The following is an 18,608-nucleotide window of genomic DNA, read 5'->3' as shown; positions in this document are numbered from 1 at the left end:
TGACAGGTCTGCCAAGTTCGGTTGGACTGAGTCTAGCCGGCCTGACAAGGCCTACCAAGCCACACGGCTCAGTCGAGTGGCTCGACTGAGCCAACTCAGGTAAAAAAAAAGTTTATATATTATGTTGGTGGGTTGTTCAGCCCTGACAGCACACGCATAGGCCCGGGCTAGGCCTGTGCATGAACTGTCAGGCCCAATCAGGGTTTGCCCAATCGAGGGGTTCGGCTGGGCTGGTTCGACTAACCTAGGGCTGACAGGGACTGGCCAGACCCAGTCCAACCCTTGGGCAAGACTGGGAGAGGCCTGGCAATCCACTGCCAAGCCCAATCAAGGTTTGCCCAAACTAGACCCAGCCGATCCTGGTCGGCTGGGCCTGATTGGGACCCAACCGACTAGGTTGGCTAGGTGTAAGCCCTTAAAATATATATATATATATATATATATATATATATATATATATATATATATATATATATATATATATATATATATATATATACGGATATAAGTATATGTGTTTAAAACTGGATGTGGTTTAAATCATTGATTTGAGTTGAACATGTATATATAATTTTTTGGACCTTATTATGAGCATGATTCAAAGGTATAGTACCAAAAAAAAAGAGATAAACATCTATATGTGCTCGTGCAGGATTAACTGGCAGCCCAACCGAGTTGGGCTCGATTGGGCAATACCCATTACCTGTGAATCTGACAACACTTGCCAAGTGCTGGCAGATTCCACCGCTAACAAAAAAAAATAGATATATAAAAGGAGGGTTTTCTTTTTAAAAGAAAAGTGACCCAGCCGATTGTCAGTCGGATGGGCATTGTTTGGCCATTAGCCCCAGTCGACTACATGTCGGTTGGACATTTATTATGGGCCCGATATGGCTTCACTTGGCAAGGTATTCAAAAATCTTGATAAGTTTCACACAAGGGTAAATTATATAATATACTTAGCATGTTATTTTCAATTGTCATTACACATACAAACTTGTTAGGTGTTTGAATTCATGTAGTGCATGAATTATTACTTGGCCTTTTGCGTGTTTGCACATTAGTGAATCATGCTTAATTGAAGTATGAATGCACAATAGCTCTTAGGTGCACGTGCATTCATGTAATCGATATGTTTTGCATATAAGCAATCGCATAAAATAGATACTCTATGCTGAAATTAAAGTGTTAATACAAGGTTGTTCTCTTATGCATGAGCATACACAAAATTGATATGTTGTTGCCTGTAAATATTTGCAAGAGTGTTCACACACTTTAATTGAAAGGATTCAGGAATGAATGCATGTGTTTGACATGAATAGGTGAATTAAATGAAAGCATGTAATGAATCTGAAGTAGTAAACCCATGTACATGCATATGCATGTCATTGTTTTATGCACATCTTTACATGGCATATATGAATGAGCAATTGTGAAGCATTCAAAAGTAATGCATTGTGGTATGTTATTCATGATTTTTGCATATGTGCAACGGTGATCAAAATGAACCATTGTGGCCTTGGTGGGCCTCGAGTTTTGGTTTGCTCCTTCTTTATTTATTTTAAATGCATCAAAAAAATCATATTAATATTATTGCATGGTATTTCAATGTTCTATGTTTTTTTGCAAGTGGTGGTTTCGTAATGGTTCTCGCAGGAGAATATATGAGCTTTTGCCTTTGTTTGCATGCTGAATGACAAATTAAAGAATTGATTATTAATAAACAAATAAAGATAAAAGAACAGTGTAATATATGTTCTGAGATCTCCCATCGTTAGAATGAAAATCTTAGAGTTTCAATTTTGGGGGACCATGAGGAAACAAAAACTTTGTGTACTTTATTGATTACTTCTGAACCCGATATTGATGTTCTTTCTTCTGGCCACGATTTTAGAAAATTACCGCTACTTTGTCTGGGGGTGGTGTGTAGACACAGTTGTTATTTTGGTATACCAAGAAAAGCGACACTTGTGGATGGTGGTTCCTAGTGTCCCTGACATTAGATGAGCGGTTTAATGTTCAGAAGGCTATTTCGATCGAGGGCTAAGTTTGGAACCTAGTAATAAAATACAAATTTTGTGCTAAGCTACCATGGTAACCTAACTTGACTTCAGAGATTTTACCCGTTTGGTGTATCTGCGGGCAACAATAATTAAAAAGAGAAACTTAAATTGTATGCATTTAATAGGAACATGCATATGAAAAAAATGTTTTAATAAGAGGTAATAATGTACTCATGCATTGCACTGAAACCATGCATATTTCTACTATGCATTAGATCATACATGTTTACCTATTAAATGTTGGTGAATGTATAATGTTGTTCTCTAATACATGTTAAATGATTGTATTATTTAAATTATGATCCCTCTTATTTTTAAAATATTCACTCATGCTTAATAATTGCCTCTATTGTATGAATCTTATCTGTATTCTTTATGCTCATTTATTTCACTAGAAGAATTTATACACAGAATTTCTTGAATCTTTGATACCTCTACTTTTATGGTTTTCGTAGCCACAGGAGATCAGTGAAGTGACTCACCTTTGAGAGAGCTATTAGTGTTACACGTTTGCTAGACAACTTCACACATGGACAGCGTGACTCTGCTTTTCTTTATATTTAATTATTCATGCACTCTGATTCCTTTTATGTAATTGTCTCGAGACTGCTATTTCTTAATTAATAAAATTTTGGTTTGCTATGGTGTGGATGATAAATATAAGATCCTTTGTGGTTGATTAGTTATATAATTGTGAATGGAACTCTAAAGGCCCCGGGTCTCTGAAAATATTTTCACAAAGGTTTTAAAAAAAAAAAAAATTTGCACTTTTTAAGGGGTATGAGTTGGGGTCGTTACATCTAGGGCTGGCTCAAACCCTCAAACGGGTTTGGGTCCGGCTATGTTGGGCATTGATCCAATCCACCCAAAACCTCCAATAGGTCTCGGTTATTTACCAGATCCTACCGGGTCAAGAGAAAACTCGATCCACCTAGAAACCCCAACAGATTCGGGTCCTGGATCGGGTCGAACACAAACCCGATTCATCCATAACCTCAATGGGTATGAGTTCTGGTGCAGGTAAGACAAAGACCCCTGGAACCCCCTAATGGGTTTAGGAACGTTCTTCTCAAAATACAAACTGCCTGAACAAAAGTTGCTCATAATTTAATTGCGAACATTGCAACTGAATTTCATGTTGGTTCATCATAAAATGTAAATCAAGGCGTCGGACTGTGCTTGGACAGAGTTCTGTCAGAATTTTGTTGAGCTGTTGAAAAACATGCTATAATCCCTCCACACAACTCTGATGATGCTTAAATCACTCATATAAGATCCTCACACATCAATGAACTTAGATTCACTGACGGATCGTCAATCCTCAATCGGATATGGACAAAATTTAAGGATATACAGTAAAGGTTGCCTCAGTAGTCGCTGACGGACGACCAACCGAATGGCAGGCTAAAACTATTATGGTTGTTCACAGCCACAGTCATTGACCGTAAAAGTGGTGGGAACTGTGGTTGGTCTCAGACTGCCAATGGCGATGATTTAACTAAGGTGTCGGGGGGGGGGGGGGGCAACACTTTCTGACGACCCGCAGGCGGTTGGTTGCTTGTCAATGTTTTTCCTATCATCATCTGACATAAAAAAACCAAACAAAAAATTAGCAAAGAAAAATAACGCTGATAAAATTTTTTGGCAAGGTTACATGAATGCCGACATACCCACACCCTAAATGGGTGCAACAGAAGCGTGATGTGGGCCCATAACCCATTGTTAGCATAAAATGGATCACGAAAGAGCTACTTACCGGATGCGACCATGGATGATCCGAACAACGCTTCGGTGGATGCGGGTGGTCGACGTTCTCCTCAGCCAATCGACGCTCTCAATGAGCCCAGGCTAGAATGTCTAATGATGAGCAAGACCCTTGAGCCCATGTCAGAATGTCTCCTATTTATAGTGAGATTTGATGAAAGTCCATAATGAGCAATAGTGAAGATCTCTAATGGCCATGAATGAACATTTATGAGACATCGTAACTATAATGTAACCCCCAAAACCCAAGAATCACACCCATGCATGTCCCTTGATGTGCCCATGTTAATATGGGTTACGTCTAGGTCGGATTCGATTTTGATAAAAAATCCAACATCCTTATCATAAAGAAGTTAAGAAAGATCTTAATGAAGTTTGGAAAGAATTTCAGCGTGATGGAAAAATTTTTTAGCATCCATGCATCAAGGAAAGTCTAGCCGAGGATCATCATGAAAATGAAAAGGAGTTTCAACATGGTGAAAAGGATTTTCAATATCACTAAACGAAGGACAGACTATCTAAGAAAAGAATAAAAAAAAAGCAAGGAAAAAGACATTGTTACTTGTGTTCTCTTTATGCGGTGGGCCTGCCTTTAGGAGTACACTCAACTTTAACCTTTTGACAAACGATGCACACTTGTAGGTTTTGAAGTCATGATTCTTTTCTTAGATGGTGGAGAGCTGAAAACTATGGAACAAAATCAAAGTGAACAAGCTGATGGAGCCGAGCTTTAAGTGTTCAAGCTTGGCTCATTCTTGTGACAAGCCAAGCTGAGTTCAAGCTGACTTGTTTATAAAAAAAAAAATCTATTGTTTTATAATTAAAAAGAATAAGATTACACAAAAATACATTTAAAATAGTTTAACTTAACAAGCTTATACAAGTATTTACTTGTTTTATGAGTTCAAAAAAGCTCTTTACCAGCCGAACATAAGCTGAGCCACGGCCGGCTCTCTCAGCTCCAATGAAGGGCATGCAGCGCCCCGCTTGACAGCCATCCATCTTGGCATTTCTCGAGATGGGTGGTCGTCAGCGGCAGCTGCGTGCTTCATAAAAAATGACCTCATGAAATAAAAAACCGAAATAAACAAAATAAACATAAAGATGATCACTGATAAGGTGCTCACGGCTCAGTCAGTCAGTACAGAATCTAATCAGAGAATGGGCCGGTGTCACGTTTCCTAGATAAGAAAGTTTCGGAAGGTACGGTGAAAACTTGTGCAAGTGGCATCGTTCACTGTTCACTGCTTGATTTTCATATGTAAAAATCAACTTCCCCATCCAGAAATTCTCCCCACTACGTCTCTGCCACCAGAAGCCTATTGCTCCACATATAGTTTTTGTTCGGTAAGCCACTGCTTCAGGACAAGAAGAGAGAATCCAGAAGCCTCTAAAGCTCTGCACAGCGTCATGTTTCCTTTGGCAACAGCAGAATTGAGCACCAACACCTTGTCAAGTTTCTTCTCCACCACCAAGACTTCTGACCATCCTCACCCTTCTGCAAAGCCTTTCACACCCTCTAGACCTTCAATTGGTACAGGTGGTTCTGGTTCAGAAGTTGGTGTCTGTGTTGAAGAGAGGAAACCCACTTCTTGCAATGGGCTGAGCCTGTCTGGTTTGTGAGGGAGGAGGTCAGCCATTGTCTCTGGCTTTTCCTTGTATGCAGTCTTGGGGATCCAAGGATATTCCTCTGCAGTAATTAAACAGGGTCTCTTGCCAGGCAGGATTCCTGGTTTATCTGAACCAGATGAAAGAGGTTGGTCTTCTTCTTTCTTGAGGTTACTGTCCATTTCAATTTTTCCAGGGAAAAATGGATTTTATGTATTCTCATTTTCACCTGTTTAGAGTATTCCATTGACCACGAACTTAAAAATATCATGTTCGCTGGTTTCCTTTTTTTTTCCTCCAAAAACAAGTTCTTACAAGAATGAATCCTGTCTATGGCCCCAAGGGGGTTGACGCAGTGGGGTGGGGCCTTGGCTGCTAGAACGGCAATCAAGGTTCGATTCCCATGGGCGTCGCCCCCTGCGCAAGCCGACCCTCAGCATAGGCCCTTGGGGCAGGGGTCCTAGCCTCGGAGTTTTACACCGCCGGCAGGCCGACCGTATGTATGGAACCAGCGCGGCCAGGTCTTCATGCCAGATGCGGATTCAAAAAAAAATCCTGGCTATTTTTCATTTTCACCTTTTTAGATTATTCCAATGGCCGCCCCCTCAACAGTTCCATGTATGCTTGTTTCATGTTTTTATCAAATTCTTGGTTTAGCTCTCTTATGTTTGATGTTTATTTGATCCTTCAAACTAGCATCTGTTCATAGCTATGCATAACCGTGTATTTCACATTCTTATCATGTTCTCTTATAAAAAATGAGTTACTTTTAGGTATTTGTTTTGAGGAAATTTTGTGCAAGTTTTCTGATTGTTACGATTTAGGCTGAAGAATTATTGTTTGTTTATGAAACTATTTCTTTTTTGGTAATCTTTTCCAGTCCCTTTTATATATATATATATGTATATATACATATATATATATATATATATATATATATATGTATATATACATATATATATGTATACATATATATATATATATGTATATATATATATAATTTTTTAATTTCATCCCATTGTGTTTTACATAAAATTCATTCTGATTTCGAGTCTACTCAATATCATACAATTGGGCTCTCTTTAATAGGAAATTGTTTGCTCAGACAGGTTGGAGGACCTATAGGAGACTAGATGAGAAGTCTGGGTGTCATGGTGTTGGATGGAGTCCAATTATACCCTACATATTTGCTGTTCCTCCAAACTGGGAAGAGGTACAGTGCCTTATTAAGCATTTCCATGCTGCCAAGAAATTTATATAACTGCTATGGACTATTTCTTTTTATTCTTAACCAATAACAAGAAAAAAGGATATCTTTTCTCAATATTATCTCTATCCTTGTGATTGTTTTTTTTTGTAGTCTGAATGTGAATGCTATCATATGTCATAGGTTCCTGTGTCGATCGCAGATCTTGGTGGCACTGAGATTGATCTGAGATTTGCTAGTGCTCAAGAAGGCCGAATATTTGTGGTTGTTGCACCTGTCCTTAGATTTGCAGGTACTTTGACATCTGGTTTCCTCTCTTTTACTTTGTTCTACTTCCTATATCCTTGGGACTGTTATTGAGGCTATGTAATGTAGTAGTATGTCAGTAACAGATAATATCAATTCACTCTTTTGACAATGAACTTTTGTCATTTTAATACTTCTGAGGATTGCACTTATATGTAGGATCATCATGAATTCACTTCACGTAATGTGAAACCCATTTGATCTTTTTGCCATTGAGAATTGCTTACTGTAATTTGACAGGAAGGCTCTCTCTTGCAGTCACGGCCACATCCTTTGTGTGGTGGATGAGCAAACAGAAGGCATGATCGATTTAGGAACCTAAGAAGCATCTCAGCCTGTTAATAGATGACAGATGCTTCCTAAATTTCCATACTTGCTCAGTATTTTTAATCAGTTTGCATCTCTAGATATCTAAGCATCATTGCTTAATCATGGACACAAGAAGACATGTCAATGGATGATTCCAAATTTTAAAAATGTTGATCTTTGTTAGTGGGACTTATGACATGAATGCAGCATTCCTCTTGAAGAGTAGGTCTTATTTTTCCCTCGTCCTGCATCTGGATCTCATAGAATTACCATTCCGAACATCCCCTTTCCCTCTGCATACCTCAAAACTCTTTACTATTAGTCTTAGAGTCATTATGTCATCATCATCATTATCAAGCTTTATTCCAACTGCATAGTCTCACCTTTATCAGTATTATTTCCCCCCATTTTTTCTCATCAAAAGCTACAATGTCAGCCGCCTCACAATCTTTGATATCTCCTATGTTACAATCTCTTTCTAAGTCTCCAAAGATATTTCTCATTGATTCCTTCTCTGCTCCGGGTCAACCTTTCTCATTGGTGTCATCATAGTCTATGTGCCACATATCCTAAACCGTCTCAAACAACACTCTTTTTTTTTTCTGTTTTTTACAGATAGTATTCTAAAATGCTTGTAAAATATTTGCTTTAAATTTTACTTTTTTCATTATCCTTTCTCTCTCTCTATATATATATATATATATATATTCATCTTAACATATGCAGCTCTGCAACATGTAGACTTTTTCAGATGCTTACAAAATTGGAGATTTTCATGAGTTTAACAGTCCATAATCTGATTCTGAATGTGGAGCCTGATTTTATACTGTTTCTTTGCAATATGTTAATTCCATACTGATTCTAGAATGAATTCATAGTATCAATAATTAAGTATAACCTTGATGGTTGATTGTGTGACTGTTATAGATCTTGGAGACTGATCATGCATAATTTCTGCATTTTATATACATATTTTTATGCATGATCTGTCGAAAAAAATGAATTGAAAACCCATTCTTGTCAGCGTTTTTCAATATACTGCTTTAAAATCAAAATAAAGCTAAAAAGTCATTTTCAAACCTTCCATGCGTTTTTACAGTGTTTTAATTCGTTTAAGATTTTTTAATTTATAGTTTAATTAGTTTAGGAGTTTTCAACTAATATTTTATCTTGTTTAGGATTGTCCTTTTCTAAAACACATTTTTAGAAGTGTGTGCATTTAGAATTTTTAAAACTTAGTTGGAGTTTTAGAAATTTTTGTTTTAACCTAGATTTTTAGTATAAAACTAATTTTCAAGAGGAGGTTGGCGTCTTTTCTCTAGGGTTTCACGCCAGCCCCTTCCTTCCCCTCTCTCTTCTCTCTTCTTCTCCCGTTTTACTCTTGGCCGGTTTTCTTCCTTTGTTCTTCCTTCTTCTTCTTTTCTTCTTTACTTCTTGCCCTCGTCATCGCCGGTTTCTTCTTGTCCCCATTGTCGGAGGCACGTGCAGCTCGGAGAAAGACTGTTCTACTTCTCACCCCCTCCATCGTAAGTGGCCGTGTGGTATGTTTCTTCTCTCTCGTTTCTTTAATTTTTTTATGCATTTAGTTAAGTTTTTTTTTATTTCATACATAATATTGTGTTTGATCATTGCATACAACATACTTCATTTTAGGCATTTTCGTTGCATCTAGGGGAGCGTGAGATTTATTTTAGCATGCTATAGGTAGCTTTCGATTTTTGTAACTCATCTTGCTTTGTTTCTTTTAGTGCACGTTGAAGCAGTGCAACCCTTGCTGATCCTATACCAGATCTGTCGTTATTGGCAGATCTGGTCAGGCTTGTATTGTCAGATTCAGCACACATCAAGTACCAGATTTATTTAGTTATTTATTGCATGTGGTGTAACGTCACATATAGATAGTTGTCGATAATTATTTCTGGTAGTTTTTACGTTTTTGGGAGAGGACAGCACGATCACTGAACGGATCTGCGTGACATCCATACCTGATCTGTCAATAACGACAAATCTGGTTGGATCCTTCTCGACAGACGTTGTGCTGGCTTGAACGAGTCCGATCAGACCAGAACAGACCCAGCACTCGCAGATTTGTGAGGTGCACCTGTGCTGACCTGTTCATGCTGATGTACTTGAGCAAGAGCGGGTCTGCAAAGCACGGTTCACATATTGGATCTTGAGAACCGATCTGCACAATTTTTTTGGGGTTTGGATTCAGCATCCCATTGTTGAATCTGCTCGGAGTTGCGTGCACTTTGTGTTAAAATGTAAAACTGTACATATATGTATATATAATAATATTATATTATTATATATATATATAAATACATTTTTAATTTCTTTCTTTTTGTATTTTTTTTCCTTTATTTTTATTTTTTGTCTTTATGTCATCTAGTTCAGTTTGAACTAGAATGACTGTTGCTAGTCAAGTCCTGTCCAGACTTGACTAGCAATAGAGCTGTTGGACTGACACATTCCAACAGCTCTAAATAGAGCTGTTGGACTGTGCCCAACAGCTCTATTGAGTCCTCTTTCAGCTGTGTATATAAAGGGGTGCAGCCCCTCTTGTATTTCACTCCAATGCTTCTTAAGCAATTGGTTTTTCATATCAATAAAGAATACATTTTTATTTTTATTTTGTTTCCAGTTATACCCTTTTTAAGGGTTATGCTTTAGTGTCATTCTTGACACTTGCTCTTGTTAATCAAAGCTCGTGTTTCGAAGATCCCCATTTCATTTCATGGTATCAGAGCCGCGGAAGTACTAAATCTTGAGGAAAAGCTGCCTCGGTTTCCGTGCCCGTTTGCAAAAGTGTTCGCCACTTGAAGAGAAGTGTTTTATCACTTCATTGGAGAAGATTTCACATCTTGTTGTATTGTTTTTTTTTCTTTCTTTCTCATTTTCCTTCTTGTTTCTCTTCTATCCCTATTCTTTCTCTCCTTGTAATCGATGGATGACAATGATAAAGTCACCATCATGCCTATGAAACTAAGCGATACGAACTATGTAACATGGGCTTCAATCATGAAGCACCATATATGGGGAAAAGGCTTATGGGGGATTGTGGATGGTTCCGATTCGGAACCTAAGCTATCTCTTACTAAAAAGGAGGGAGATAAAGACGTCCCTCTATCGGAAGAAGAGAAAATCAAGGCTATTGCCTCATACGAGAAGAAATGGAAAGAATGGAGAATATCTCATGCGAAGATAATGTCATGGCTTATCAATAGCGTTGACATTAAAAAATGCTCAAGTCTTGCCAAATTTGATCATGCCGATAAGGCATGGGAATACCTTAAGAATATGTATTCCCTTAAAGATATTGCACACGTGTGCAACCTCCAAGAAAAAGTTCGAATGATGACACAAGGAGACAAAACTATTCGTGAATATTACAATGGGTTGTCCGAACTTTGAGAAGAACTTTCCCTTTTAGAACCAAAGTGGCATTGTGCCGAAGACATCGAGCTTCGTCAGAAACAACTCGATGTTGAACATTTTTACCAGTTTATCACTGGATTAAGGCCGGAATTTGAAACCACTAAATCGGCCCTACTTCACCGGGGAAAAATTCCTTCTATTGTTGAAACTATTGAAGAGTTAACAATGGAAGAAAATCGTCTCCGTAAAGGTTCTTTAAAAATTGAAGATGATTCTGTTTTAGCCGTGTCTAGACCAGGGAATCATGTTCGATCATATAGGCCTCCTCACTTTAACCGACAAAATGGTGACTATGATAAGAAGAAAGTTATTTGTCATCACTGTCATGAACCGGGACACTACAGGCCACAATGTCCCAAACTTAAGGAGCTGAGAGAAAAAAGAGCTGCAATTGCTGGATCAGAGCCTAAAGATCAGGATGCACCAGTTTCCCTGGCCCAACTAATGGAGATCCTTCAGCCTCTCATCAAAGGTGCCTCTTCCTCATCTGAAGCTTCAACCGGCGCAGCAGCCTCATCTTTTTCTGATTTAGGTAAAATTTCTTGGCTTCTTGACTCTGGTGCATCTTTTCATATGACCCCAAATAATCAAAGTCTATCCAAATGTGTTAAAAATAAAACAAGTGTGTCAAAGGTCTTTACTGCTGATGAGACTTCTCTTGAAATAGAAGGAATAGGAGATTTTGAAAAAATTTATAAAACAAAATTTTTTTTTTATTCCAGAAATTAGACATGTTCCCAAATTAAATTTAAATCTTTTATCTGTATCTCAAATTTCTGATTATGGGTGTAATATTTCTTTTTCTTCTCATGGTTGTTGGGTACAGGATCGCCAGTCAGGCAAGCTGATTGGGGAAGGCCATAGAGAAGGAGGACTCTATTACATGGATTTTTTGGAAATGCCGAAGAAAGCTTTTTGTTATAATATTCAAAAAATAGAGTTGGAACTGTGGCATAAGAGACTTGGTCACCCACATATAGCCAAAATCCAACATTTTCCAAATCTAGGGAAATTTTGTAACTCTGAATCATTTGATTGTAAAGATTGTATTCTCGGCAAAATGAAAAGATTACCATTTCAGAACAGAACCTTTTTCTCTTCAAGACCACTTGAATTAATACACTCGGATGTTTGGGGTCCTGCACCAGTAATTTCTAAAGGAGGATTTGTTTACTATGTTATTTTTGTCGATGATTTCTCCCGACATACGTGGATGTACTTTCTCAAACATAAGTCTGAAGTATTTTCATACTTTCAAACTTTTCATAATATGGTTAAAAACAAATTTCAAAATGATATTACTATTTTTCGCACAGATTCAGGGGGAGAGTTTTTATCCACAGATTTTCAAAATTATCTTAAATTGCATGGCATCACACATCAAAGATCTTGTCCTTATACACCTCAACAAAATGGACTGGCAGAACGAAAACATCGCCATATTATAGAAACCACTAGAACTTTATTAATAGCAAATCAAGTCCCTAAAGACTTTTGGGCAGAAGCTGCCTTAACTGCCACCTATCTTATTAATAGGATGCCATCTTCTTCGTTACAAAATATCACTCCCATTGAAAAACTTATGAACATTTCTCCAGACTACTCTAGATTAAGAATATTTAGGTGCAAATGTTTCATATTTATTGACAAAAATGATAAACTTTCCCCTCGTGCGATTCCCTGTGCCTTTTTAGGATATGCTGAAAACCAGAAAGGTTATAGATGTTTTGACTTCAAAAATAATAAACTATATGTGTCTAGAAATGTTTCCTTTCTTGAAAAGGAGAGCTTCTTTGATTTTAAAAAATTAAAAGACGTCACTGAGTACTCCTTTTTGCTAGATCTAACATCAACATCTGATGAATATGACCTTGATTGTAACTTTGATGATGATCCAAGAATTATTGATCTTAATGTTGAAAATGAAGAAGTTCATAGAGATACTAGTATTCAATATTCCAGGCGACAATAGTCTAATACTCCATGTGCACTTGAGAAATATTCTAACATTCCAACTAAACAATCATCCCGAATCTCGAGGCCTCCAGAAAAGTTTGTATCATACGAGTCTTTCTCACCCACATATAGGGCAGTTATTGTATTAATTCACTCATATGAAGAACCATCCACATATTTTCAAGCAAAAAATGATATCAAATGGATAGAAGCCATGAAAGTTGAATTAGATGCACTTGAAAAGGTTTCTACATGGAATATTCAAGATCTTCCTCCAGGGAAGAAAACTATAGGATGTCGATGGGTTTATAAAATTAAAACCAAGAGTGATGGTACTCTTGAAAGATATAAATCTCGTTTAGTAGCCAAAGGTTATGCCCAAGAATATGGGATTGATTATGAAGAAACCTTTGCTCCGGTGGCTCGTATGACTACTGTCCGAACCTTAATTGCCTTAGCTTCTATCAAAAAATGGTCTATTTTTCAAATGGATGTCAAAAATGCTTTTTTAAATGGAAAGCTAGTTGAAGAAGTATATATGGAACCCCTCCTGGTCTAAGTATTCCTAAGGGTAAAATCCTTCGCTTAGAAAAAGCTCTTTATGGACTTAAACAAGCACCAAAAGCTTGGTATGATAGGTTTAGTCGTGTTATGATTGATATTGGTTTTCAATTCTGTTTAACTGACACTGCTTTGTTTATTAAGAATTCTGATGCAGGGATCATTGTGCTTCTTCTCTATGTGGATGATATGATCATTACCGGAAGCGATAAACAGGGAGTTGAAACAATCAAAACACTTCTTAAATCTCATTTTGAAATGACTGATTTGGGCTTGTTGAGATATTTTTTAGGCATTGAAGTTGCTTATTCTCCTAGAGGATATTTATTATCTCAGACTAAATTTGCTTTTGATATTGTTTTCAGGTCTGGTATTACTGATGATAAGAAAGTTGACACTCCAGAAGTTGTTAATGTTAAAATGAAGATTGATGATGGAGAACTTCTTGCAGACCCTACTTCTTACAGACAGCTTGTCGGGGCACTTTCCTATCTATCCATTACAAGACCAGATATAGCACATGCTGTTCATACAGCAAGTCAATTTCAACATGCTCCTACTTCTGTTCATATGGGAGCAGTCATGCGTATTATCAGATACATCAAGTCCTCTCTTTCACGAGGACTTTTCTTATCTTCCTCCTCTTCTCTTGATTTAATTGCATATACTGATGCTGATTGGGGAGGTGATCCCAATAACAGACACTCAACCACTGGCTTTTGTGTCTTTTTAGGGAAATCATTAATCTCGTGGAGGTGTAAAAAGCAGCAGAAGGTATCTCTCTCATCCACCGAAGCTGAATACAGAGCCATGGCAACCACGACCATGGAAGTAGTTTGGCTCCGACGACTGCTTGCTGACATGGGAGTTGAAGCAACAAAGGCTTCACAAATGTGTTGTGACAACAAAAGTGCGATCTACATTGCCAGTAACAGAACATTCCACGAACGCACCAAACACATCGAAATGGATTGTCACTACGTCAGAGAGGAATATCTACACGGGATAATTGATCTGCCATATGTCACTTCAGAATATCAGTTAGCAGACCTCTTTACAAAGCCTCTCGCTGCTCCCCGATTTCGCTTTCTCTTAGACAAACTTTCGCTCATTGTACCGTAAGTTTGAGGGGGAGTGTTAAAATGTAAAACTGTACATATATGTATATATAATAATATTATATTATTATATATATATAAATACATTTTTAATTTTTTTCTTTTTTGTATTTTTTTTCCTTTATTTTTATTTTTTGTCTTTATGTCATCTAGTTCAGTTTGAACTAGAATGACTGTTGCTAGTCAAGTCCTGTCCAGACTTGACTAGCAATAGAGCTGTTGGACTGACACATTCCAACAGCTCTAAATAGAGCTGTTGGACTGTGCCCAACAGCTCTATTGAGTCCTCTTTCAGCTGTGTATATAAAGGGGTGTAGCCCCTCTTGTATTTCACTCTAATGCTTCTTAAGCAATTGGTTTTTCATATCAATAAAGAATACATTTTTATTTTTATTTTGTTTCCAGTTATACCCTTTTTAAGGGTTATGCTTTAGTGTCATTCTTGACACTTGCTCTTGTTAATCAAAGCTCGTGTTTCGAAGATCCCCATTTCATTTCACTTTGCATGTTGCAGATCACGGCTCAACGTGATTCTCAGATATGGAGTTCCAGCTTGATTAAATGAGGTGTAGGTTCAGCAAACCACACCAATACGCAGATTTGCATGAACGAGATTTGCAAATTATTTTTTTTTGGTACTAGCGTGACCAATTGCATCATTTTTTTATTAGTATGTTTCATTAGTTTAGCTATAGAGTCTTATATTTTTTATTGCTTCATGTAATCAGTTCATTAAATTGAGTCAACATTTTCTTTAGTTTATTTTGTTTTGAATTGTTTTACATTAGGCAGTTAGATTGGTTTTAATTTTTTAGTATTGTTAACTAGTTAATTTAATATTGCACCGTAGTAGTTAAAGTTGTTTTACGTTTAACTATCTTCATATAGTAGCTTAGATTAGATTTTCATATGGTTTCATGCCATGAATTAGGTAGATTGATTTATGTTTTCTGATAGTAGTTTGTTAAGCTAGTAGTGCATAATTGATTAGTTAGAATTTGGTTTGCAATCAGTTAGTAGAATCTTAGTTTGTTATAAATTAGTTAGTAAGTTAGATGATGTCAAATAATTAGTTGAGTTTCACTTGATTTTGAATAACATTTGTGCTTAGTAATCGTGTCTTGTCAATTTGTTTTTTCTTTTCTTTTTCTGTTTTTTTGTTTTATTTTTTGTGTTGCAGGGAAGTATTTACATGTGAAAAAGAGCCCTTCGAGCCCTCAAAAGTTCCCTGAAAGCCCTTCAGAAGAGCCCTAAAAAAATACTAGTAGCTTTTATAAGCCTGCTAATTCAAGTGAAGCAGTGAAGATCAAGGGAGTAGATCACAAGCAACAAAAAGACCCTTTTTTATTTTTTTTTAGTTTTAAGATTATTTAATTTAAGTAGGTTTGTAATAAGGTCTGTAATTATTTTTATTCTTTAAGCCCTCCGCAGAGGGTAGCACTCTCATTCTATTACTTTATTTTATTTAATTTTTAAGGTAATAAAGATTGCATTTCTGTGCAATACAAAGATTTTCGCTCCGTTCCCTGAGTTCGACTCGAATCTTACCCTAGTGTGAGACGGTTTTTATTATTTGGTGTCTGGCTTTCACAAAACGTTTTTATCAAAAATATCTCTTTAAAAATCTATTTCATAAAAACTTACACCAGAGACAATGCAAAAATTGAAGATATTGGACCACCCAAAAAAGTAATCAATGCATTTGGGCCAGAAGTTATTGGAGAAAATGTTGAAGGAAAGGTATTGAGCATGGAAGTAACTGAACATTCTGGCAGGAAATATTATCAGTATGAGTTAGAGCCACCCCATGTCCTGATTACTGCAACTGCTGCTGGCAACCGGCTTTATTTGATTGGTTTAACTGGAAATGGTAAATATACAAATCTAATTTATGATGATCTTTAAAGAGACAATGGTTTCTATAGTTTTGTTAAATTCACCTTCTTTTTCTGCAGGTCTCCAATGGAAGAGACATTATAAGGATCTAAAGGAGATATCCAACTCATTTAGAGTTGTTTGACAACTAACTCATAAATAGAATCAAAAGTTTGGACTCTCCAGGGGAGCTTGTAGGAAGCTTCAACTGTGGAAGAGGTTGTTGTTGTTGTTCCTTGGAAATTTTATATACATGTGGATCTGCGGACCATTATGTACTATATAAAGATTTATATGTGATGTACACATTTTCCCTATTCCTTGAGCATTATGTATTTCTTATATTAAACTCCAATTGAGGAGACTTTTCTTCAGACCATGTATTCAGTATTCAACTTGCTTTATCACCCAAGAGAAGCACTCTGACCGATAGCAACTTTTCTAAAAAAACAACCAAAATATGTATTAATTCTTGCCTAGTCAAACTATTACTTGACCAATCAAATTTATCAACAAATAGTAATACAATAAAACCATTTTGATAATCTTCCTACAAATAGTTGAGTTTTAGACTCAGAATGAACAGCGAGAAACTGATATTCAACATTGCCAGAAGCCATGATGGAGCTGCAGCCTGGTATCTTCCGAATTCGATTCTTCACCATCATTTCCCTTCTGTCAGCATCCTCCCATCGATCTGAAGCTGCATACAAGTTTGACAGAAGCATATAATGTGCATCATCACTAGATTCTTCTGCTGTCACCCTCTCCACCACCTTCTGTGCCAACCCCATATTACAGAATTTGGCTTCATAGGCTTCTTCAAGCAGACCTGCTCGACCAAGAAGATCAACCATGCAACCATAATGCTAGATTCCTGCTGCAACTTCATCATTCTTGCCCATGGTAGCAAACAGTTCCATGCCTTCCTTCACATATCCAGCATGTGCACAAACAGAAAGAACAGCCAGAAAGGTCAACCTGTTAGGCTTCACCTCTTGTGACCTCATTTCAGCAAAGAGCTCTAATGCCTCGTCGACGTGACCATGAATGGTTACTCCGGATATCATGGAATTTCAGCATATTTCATTCTTCTCAGGTGCTTCATTGAACAGTTCCCTTGCCTTTGAAATGTCCCCACATTTTGCATACATATCAATCAGTGCATTTGAAACAAATTGATTCGATCGGATTCCTATTTGTTCAATCAAAATGGGAATCTCCTTTCCCGTTTCTAGTGAGCCCAACTGCGCACAAGCTGAAAGAGCACTTGCAACACTTGATGAGTTGTGGAGTCTGATTTAGAGTTTTTGCCCTTGCAGAAAGGACGGTTCGGGAGTTTCCTTCCGGCGTGGGTCTCGTTGCACGTTCAACGAGCGGGGGTCCAGGGAGAGCCGCCCCTGACGGGGTCTTAGGGGGGCAGCACCCCCAAGAAGAATTTTTTTCTTGGGCTTATGTTTGAGACCTGGTGTCTTATGGATAAGACCCGATTTGTTTAGGTTTAGCGTTGTCACCTTGCCTTGTATAAATTCTTTCTTTTCTTTCTGTCTTGTATCTGTCGAGAAAGAGCAATATAGTTTTTTTTTCTTTGGGCGGCCATGGTTTTTTACTCTCTCGGATTTGAGGAGAGGTTTTTTCTAAGTAAATATGTATTCTTGCTGTGTTTTGTTTCCTTCGGTTGTTTCTTGCTCGCGGTTTTTGTAACAACACTCACTATATCTGGCTTGACACATGATGCACACATATCCTGAAAGACTAGGGATTTCTAGTTTAACAGGCATCAAGGTGCTATAACTTGCCCCAAAAATTACATGAGGCGTTTTGACGACTTCAACTTGCTGACTCTGAAAAGCCGGTCAAAGCCGCGAGATCCATGAGATGCTTTCGTAATTTTTTGCAAGACTGGGACCTTTGTGAAATTTCTGGTATTTCATTCTCCTGATGATCCAACAAGCAAAGCTCCCAATGCCTCAGGAAATTGGACCTTTTTTGACAGAAAGCTGGGGTTAGGCAGACCCCTACCAGTTATACAACTATACCATTGGGATTAGAATTTGCAACGTCTCAACACAAGGTGACGTGCACTAACTGCTCTTTCAGAAAAGCTGTGACCCCGGTGCTCTCACCACCTTTTATTCAACATTGTTAGTGAGAGTCTTAATGCTCTATTCAAGAAAGCTTTGCTAATCCGATTAAGGCCCGGGTCCGGACTTGAAGGTCCGATTAATACATGGATCCAGGTATAGCTTGTAAAATTTTATACTAGACCCGAACCCGACCTTAGTTCCAATTAAGACCCGTAATTGTTCAATATAAAAATGATAAAAATTATTATTTTATGGGGTCTGGGTATGGTTTCTATTATAATTAATGTGATTAAACCCGAGTATGGTCCCGATACCA

At 37.4% G+C, this 18,608-nt stretch overlaps 1 protein-coding gene across 1 annotated transcript; it reads left to right on the top strand.

Moving 5' to 3' along the window:
* The first annotated feature begins 5,237 nt into the window (after window positions 1-5,237).
* On the top strand, window positions 5,238-16,350 carry LOC149817262 (psbP domain-containing protein 4, chloroplastic-like). Its single transcript, XM_089987054.1, has 7 exons — window positions 5,238-5,442; window positions 5,494-5,583; window positions 6,545-6,648; window positions 6,826-6,934; window positions 7,391-7,397; window positions 15,980-16,200; window positions 16,286-16,350. Exons 1-7 carry the CDS (start codon window positions 5,238-5,240, stop codon window positions 16,348-16,350), a joined length of 801 nt encoding a protein of 266 aa, XP_089843180.1.
* The last annotated feature ends 2,258 nt before the right edge of the window (window positions 16,351-18,608 follow it).

This window comes from Nuphar pumila, chromosome 14 (assembly GCF_984573655.1).
Source record: "Nuphar pumila chromosome 14, dmNupPumi1.hap1.1, whole genome shotgun sequence".
NCBI classification, from domain to species: Eukaryota; Viridiplantae; Streptophyta; class Magnoliopsida; order Nymphaeales; family Nymphaeaceae; genus Nuphar; species Nuphar pumila.
Note: the sequence above shows the minus strand (reverse complement) of the source record. Positions and strands in the feature narration are given on the sequence as shown.

Excerpts from the sequence above, each read along its gene's own strand:
- LOC149817262 (XM_089987054.1), top strand. The coding sequence starts at position 5,238 with ATGTTTCCTTTGGCAACAGCAGAATTGAGCACCAACACCTTGTCAAGT. Across the intron at positions 6,649-6,825 it reads TTCCTCCAAACTGGGAAGAG|GTTCCTGTGTCGATCGCAGA; the intron begins GTACAGTGCCTT and ends CATATGTCATAG. Across the intron at positions 16,201-16,285 it reads GATTGGTTTAACTGGAAATG|GTCTCCAATGGAAGAGACAT; the intron begins GTAAATATACAA and ends CTTTTTCTGCAG.